Source organism: Heliangelus exortis, chromosome Z (assembly GCF_036169615.1).
Source record: "Heliangelus exortis chromosome Z, bHelExo1.hap1, whole genome shotgun sequence".
NCBI classification, from domain to species: domain Eukaryota; kingdom Metazoa; phylum Chordata; class Aves; order Apodiformes; family Trochilidae; genus Heliangelus; species Heliangelus exortis.
Genome location: NC_092454.1, coordinates 11,177,256 through 11,184,533, shown reverse-complemented (window position 1 = coordinate 11,184,533; position 7,278 = coordinate 11,177,256). Strand labels below are relative to the sequence as shown.

Sequence of the window (7,278 nt, the reverse complement as noted above, 5' to 3'; positions counted from 1 at the left end):
GCATTATTTATTTATTTATTTACTTATTTATTTTACTATTCAGATCTTTCTGTTACAGACAGGGGAAGGGGAGGCTCAGAGAGGTGCGCTGACTTGCTCAAATCTTGCCCATGGCAGAGTGAAAAATAGAAGGTTTGTTTGGCTCCTCTTACATGGCCTTATTACTTTTTTGCTGGTTTAACAGAGGGCTTGCAGTTTTCTACTTGCACATCTCTGGATTTTCTGGCTGCAAAAATATCTAAGTACAGCCTGTGGCTCACATTTACCTGATTTTTCTGGCTGCAAAATGAGGTTATTTATACTGCAGGTGTCAACACTAGTAAGGCTGACTTGCACAACCTCATTTCCCCGGAGCCTTTCGGACTTGTAGGAAGTTATGTGGTGATCAAAGCCAAAACATTGGCCACTTTGCAAAGACATCATCGTTTTGCTCCCCTGGTCCAGGCAGTTTAACCGCGGAAACAGGATATGGTACCAGGGAGCAGACCTGATGCACTGCTTTATCTTAAGTCTGTTGTCGTTTATCTCCTTTTTATGAATGGCAGGGAAGTGGCAGCCGTACACAAGGATAAACAACCATCGCCGCAGAGATGCTTTGAACTGCCCTGTTCCTTTGGGAAAGAGATAGAAGATAAAGCCGAATCTGGAAAGCATCAGTGGTCCTGCACTGAGAGCCGCTGGTTACCCCCACAGTTTTGGGCTTTGCCATCACTTTCTGCCCTGCTCACCCTGGGGCGGATACCCCCTCCTTCCACCCCCACCCTCCTCGCACCTTTTCCCCTGCTTCCTGCAGCCGAGTGTCCAGGAGAGGTGGAGTAGGGGTGGGGTGTGTTGTCCCCACACCCCCCACCGCACATCTGCCCCTTCCCCTCCACATCTGGCCACCGCCCCGCCTCGTCCCGCCCTACCGTGGGGCCGCATCTGCCGGCACATCTGGGCGGGCTCGGCCCCTCCCCGCGGGCACATCTGGCGGCGGCGGGGGGCGGCTCCGCGCCGGGGCGGGAGGAGCGGAGGGTCGGCGCAGCGCCGAAGCCGGCCGGGGCGGGCAGAACCGGAGCGGCGCGGAGGGGAGAGGCGGCCCGATGGGGCGGGCGGCCGGCAGCCTGGCCCCGCTCCGGCTGCTGCTGCTGCTGGCGCTGGGGCACGGCTGGACCTACCGGGAGGAGCCACAGGACGGCGACAGGTGGGTGTCCCCCCCCTCCCCACCGCGGACCCCCCTGCTCCTGTTTCTGTGCATTTCCCTCCCTCATCCGATGCCTTTTTTTTTTTTTTTTTAAATTGTGGTTTTTTAATTTTTTTTTTTTCTTCAAATAATCCCGACTCCTCGCCTGGCAGGGAGGTTTGCTCCGAGAACAAAATCGCCACCACCCGGTACCCCTGCCTGAAGCCCACGGGCGAGCTCACCACCTGCTTCAGGTGAGCGACGCGGGGAGGGGGATGTGGGGGACAGGGGGTGCAGAGGGATGGCCGAAGATCGAGGCTCACTGCCCGGGGACATCCCTACGGCAGGGCCTTGCGGGGGACACACAAGGCAGTGATAAAGGCAGTGGCGTTTGTTTGCCTGCCCCCCGGCTCTGCACTGTCCCACCCCAGTATTTCTCCTGTCCTACGCTCTGGGGAGTGGGCATCTCGGTCACGTCCCTCTCGCGTGTGGCATCCCCCTTGGCAAGTCCCGCCGCTGGCCCTGCAAAATGTTTTTGTAACTCAGTTGCCGCTTCAAAGGCATCGCTGGAGAGGGAGTGTGTGGTTTTGGTTGCCATGTCCTGGCTGTCAGTCACTGAGACAGTGAAAGAGGCTTCCTCCGACCTGGCTGTCTGGGAGTGCATCGGAGCTCAAATGCATCATTTGAGGGATAATCGGGGAGATCAACTGGATTCATGCCACCCAAAAGACGTTTACATTTAGGTAGATGAATCATAACCTCGGAATGAGTAACTTCTTCAGTAACTGTCTTGGGGAGGGAGAGACTTCACTAGAGGTGTCTCAGATTCAGTAAGATGAATCGAGCCCCGAATTTTCATTTTTTCAACTATGTATTTGAGAAACATCATTTGTTTTCAGAAGAATTTTAAAGCTGTTTTAAAGATGACAAATGTCCTGAACACTTAGAGTAGACGTGCTTTTAGAGAAACATACACAAAGTACCAGCACACACATATCCATTTACTGATGTCCTTTGATTAGTCACATCCCCACAGATGAAAAGTGTCATCTGCAAAAGCTGCTTCTTGCAAGAGGTTACATTGTGGAAATGACCACGATCTGCCTCTGCGTGCATGTATGCATATGCCAGGGAGCCACTTATGTATACCAAAAATATGATAAGGCACACTGATGCTTATGAAAAGTGTTACAGATATTTTCCTTATCTTCCTAGAGCATTTTCTCTTTGGTGTGAATACCAGAGAGCTGCAGGCGCACGGTGCAGAAGTGTTGTGCTTCAGTCACATGCTCAGGGGTGGTTCATGCCCCCTGACACCCACAGCCACCTAGGAAGGTGTTAGAAATCACCCTTCCCTTCCTCCTATATCTGCTCTTTCCTCTCCTGGCAGAGGTGAGACAGAGCCCATCGTTAAGCAGCTCTGTAGCATGTGGCAGCATATAGCACTTTTTTGAGAGGGCAGGGAAGGAGAGTTCTTGGTTGAACCTCCAGCATTTCTCTGGCCTTGGAGCAGAGCAGTGAAGTGATCAAAGTTATGCCAAATGGTGAGTTAGTGCAGGAGAAGGCTGGAGTAGGAGCTGCATAAAGCAGCACACATGTGACTGTCCTGATGGTTACTGTATGTCCCCAAATCCATCTAAACAAAGTGGGTCTGCTTTGTGTGTGATAGATGAGGACTTCACAAGCTCCACTGGCTGCTGTGGGCCACTGTGCAAAGAAAGCAGGACTCTGTCTGGCTGCCAAGTCCCACTGGTACTTTCTTTCTTCCTTGCTGGGGTACTTCTGACCTTTGGACTCTGGTTGTGCCGAGCCCAAGTGGTATTCACCATATCAAACCAGTGCAGGCTGTGAATGAGTGTTTCCAAATTGCTGCATTACACCCTAGGTTGTTTTAGTTCATGTTTTCAAATCTTTTCTGTATCTATGACTGCTAGGGCTTCTCTTTTAGAAAAGAAAAAAAAATATATTACTGTATTTTCAAGGCCTAACCTGTAGGACTGAGTGAGAAGGGCTTCATCCCCTACTCTGTGAACACTCTTTTGTGATGTCCCTACGCAGAGGAGCAGGGCAGCATCTCCAAAGGGGAAGCATGCAGCTCAGCAGAACTGCTCTGCATGAAGGAGATCCCAGTGCCACAGTGTGCTGCTGGTCCTGACCCTCAGAGGTGTGAAACAGTCTGAAACAAACCAGCAGCATCACCCAACCTGATGGGGAACCAACCTTCAAGGCTGAGCAGCATCCCCATTGCTCCCTGTAGCAGGCACATGGGATTAATCTTAGCAGAATGTATTTTAATTTAAGATTTATTAACAGTTTGAGGTTCACAAGATGGCAGGAAACTTGCAAGTGTTGACTAAGCCTGTGGTGCCTCCAGGTAGGCTTTGTTTCACAGGACATGCAGGTACTTTAGGATTCAGTTTTCATGCCTGGAATGACAGTTAATGTTTAAAAAACTTAAGCTGAGCAGAAATGCAGCTGTGGCACCAGGAAACTTTCACTCCACATTTCTGAGAAACTTAATTTTGGTGTTCTAATGTTTCTTTTTTTATCTTTCTAGACGGCTTTTCCCAGCATTTCATGACAGTAGTTATGGATAACATATAATTTAGATACAGTGATAGAGGTAGTTTAAAAGGGTAAGTAACATTAACTGTTTATTACTATAGGAATATACACCTAGTTTCTTTTCTAGGTCAAAGTAACTTTTGTATAGAAGTTAAGTAAATTGACACAAACTTCATCTCATGTCATAACATGTCAGGAATAAGGCAAAATGCACCCCTACTAACCATATGCTGTGCAATTAGTTAAATAAAAAAGAAATACATTTGAAGTCTGATGTTAAAATTCCTGAACAAAATTAGTCTTCCAAAGTGTCAGTTCTTGACTGAAAGACTGGAATACTTTTATACCTCCTGCTGAATTTTTTCATGAAAATCAGCAAGTTTTCAGAGCACTTCAGTAAAAATAGCATCTTTTCATCATATAAAATATTTCTTGAATTTTTTAATATTTTTTTTACCAGATTTGCTCATGAATAAAGATGAGCCAAATAGAGGGCCAAGCCAAAAGCAGGGCCAAGCACTGAGAATATATTGGCATTTTTCCCTGTGGTCATAGCAACCTTGTACATAATTAAATGTATTTTTCCCTTTTGAATGTGTGCAGTCTGGCCCTTGGCTTAGTTCGATTTGTATTTTTTTTTTATGTTCTTTGTATTTATTTTCGTAAGAGTACAGAGGAACAGATGCAAAAAGCAGTGGGAGCTTGTACAATATCTTTTCAGTGCAAATCTCATTTAAACTCTTATATGTAACGTCACAAACTACCCAGTACTAATGGTTCCATCATGTAAGTACAGAGAATAAATTCTGCGGAGTTGCTGGTAATGTAATAGTCCAGCAAGACTTCTAATTTCTTCTGCATGCAAAATTCATCAAATTTGATGAAATGTGGGCAGCATTAGAATATGAGGCCCCAATTACCTGTCTTCTCCTGTTATTTGGATATGATGTTAACCTGTTTCACTCTCAGGCAGACTTCTAAACTATTTGCTGGCATGTTAAATTACACCAGTGTTGGTGCAGTTTTCTGTAGTGCTCCCGTGTGTTATCACCTGCCTGTGACAACTCTATACATCTGAACAGAGGTTCTGTTCAATCAGTCCTTCATTCATTTTCATTTTACACAGTGCTACCATACATTGTCTCTCTGGTCCATAAGGGAAAGCAGCACCTGGAACAGGCAGCCCCTTGCTTTATCCTGATTTCTAGATGTGTTCCTGTAGGGGGGTGGTAGTGGCTATGTGATTTCCAAGCTCAGGAGGCTCAACAATTTATTTCTTGGAGTTGCTGATTAATTAAAAAACAGCAAAACTTGATCACCTAATTAACTGTTGCATACAAGGACAGCTAATTGTTATACTGCTAGAATTCAGAGAGTGTAGTGAAAATGTTTCAGAACAACAATATATATATTTAACAGAAACATTTGCTACTGGGAAGCTGTTTGCCCATCACCAATTGTAGGAAGATTCAAGCAAGAAACGTACTTCCAGATTATTCAAATTCCTTTGTATACTAGGTGCTTAAATTTTGTTGTAGATTGACTTGAAATGAATAATTTTGCTCCTTTTCAGATTTTTTTGATAAACATAAAGGAAACCAGCACACATGACTCAGGCAGATTAAAATTTTAACCTGGAACTGTATAGTCTGGAAGAAAGTTTTAGCCATTGCCTTCATGGGCAAAGGGGAGGATTGTGATTTTGTTTCTTCTGTTCAGCTGAAACTGTCTAATTCCCTCTCATCTTGTACAAAAATGAGCTAAATTCATTGATGGAACTGAGTTTTTTAAACAAATATATTATTGACCTGGCAAGAGAAATTATCCATCTTTCACTTCACAGTGAGCACTCTCTATTTTTTTCTGAAAGTAAAGTGAGCACGTTCCTCAAGGAATATATTATACCCTAATTCTGTGTGTAGTGATGGAGGCAGCTCCTGCTCCTTCCTTTTCAGGACCAGGAGGGAAGAGAAGATTTAGAATAATGAGTCCATTACAGAATAGTCCTAAGGAATGATGGTAAAGTCTTTGTAAAGATAAGGAAAGCTTTACATATATCTGCAAATTAGCCCCTGTTGAGGGCTTAAATCTTGGCTTAGAACGTAATTAACTTTTTCTTGGAGTATTTTGCAAGCAAAAGTTATTTTAAATAGGTTGAACACATTTCATTGTACATTCAAGTACTTTACAGAGGCCCTCCTACAATTCAGGTTTTAAATTTTGCTGTGAAAGATTGCTCTGCACTTGGTAACTAAAAGACAATTCAAATATATTGCAGAAGAGGATGCATGTATACTTACACCATGCTTAATTCTGATGATAACCAGAGATCATATGCCTCAAAAAACATTTCTTCTTACTCTCTTGAATGCTGATATGCTGGCAGAGCCTACTATTTTTACAAACTGTATCATTTTGTACATTCTTAAAAGATAAAAGTAATTGCAAGTAAGTTGGACTGTAGCTGTTTCACAAGGAGCAGCACTTTCACTAATATGCCCCTGGGGACCATATGCAATTCCTGGTTCCCAGCTACACGAGAAGCATGTTGCAAAACCTTCCAACAGGCAAAAATATTGCTGTATACAATTCTGCTGGAGTAAGCAAGGGTGACATTTTGTCATCTTATCTTCTGACTTTTCTTTTCAGAGATTTCTTTGTTATTGTTGCTGCTTATTTCCTCTCTGAAGTTTTGCTGACCATTTCAGTTTGAATAAAATTTAAAGAGCCCCAACTGATGTAATAGAATATGGAAGCAGAATCAAGAATTTTATCTGGTGAGAGCAAAGTACTGCTTAATCTCCAGCTATCTTGCAGGGAAATGGTGGAACTCCATGATGGAATTTTTCTGAAATTTTCAGAGAGGATATGATTTTGAATTTTGTTTTTGTTTTAGAAAACTAAACATACACAACAGCTGTAATTCTTTGTCTGCCAAATGAGTTTTATATCTCAGTATTCTAAAAATTGTTCTTTTTGCATGTAGTTCAGTGATGAAATGCCATGAGATGCTAATTCTGTGCATCACTCTGAGTAGCCTCAGCATCTGAAACATGCCCAGGTAGACTATGAGCACTGTGACAAAGAAGCACAGCAGTGCTTCTTGGTGATCAGGTTGAAAATTAAGAGTGTCAGAACTTATTAATTTATTCATTCTATGGAATAATCTGTGGTATGCATATAGTATTGAGCCTTTTGGACTTCATATCAAACCTTCATCATGAAAATTATGTATTCAGTAGCTCTGTGATGTGACATACCCATGGAAGAAGTGCTCCTCTATGAGTCTTGCTTGCAGAAATTCTGTTAGTTCATTCACTAACGTGTTGTGTAGGAAGAGGTTCAACAAACTTAAATGTTCTTCTAGTTCAGAAGATTTTTTTCTGTTTTTTATATATAGATAAATACATTTTTCTGGAAATTGCAATTGCAGGTAGTCTACATGTGAATACATATGAATAAGTAAAATTTAGTTAATTGTTTTTTTGTAAAAAAAGCATGCATGATCAAATGAAGCTGACAATTTTTTACAAAACAGGGTATGCTAAGAT

The 7,278-nt window shown here is 43.2% G+C and overlaps 1 protein-coding gene across 2 annotated transcripts in view; it reads left to right on the top strand.

Moving 5' to 3' along the window:
* The first annotated feature begins 997 nt into the window (after positions 1 to 997).
* CCBE1 (collagen and calcium binding EGF domains 1) overlaps positions 998 to 7,278 on the top strand; it is a 101,294-nt gene continuing 95,013 nt past the window's right edge. For both annotated transcript variants that reach the window (XM_071730508.1, XM_071730509.1), the window contains exons 1-2: positions 998 to 1,183; positions 1,336 to 1,416. In XM_071730508.1, the coding sequence (XP_071586609.1) occupies positions 1,083 to 1,183; positions 1,336 to 1,416 (182 nt within the window). In that variant the 5' untranslated portion in view covers positions 998 to 1,082. The remainder of the gene's footprint in view (positions 1,184 to 1,335; positions 1,417 to 7,278) is intronic.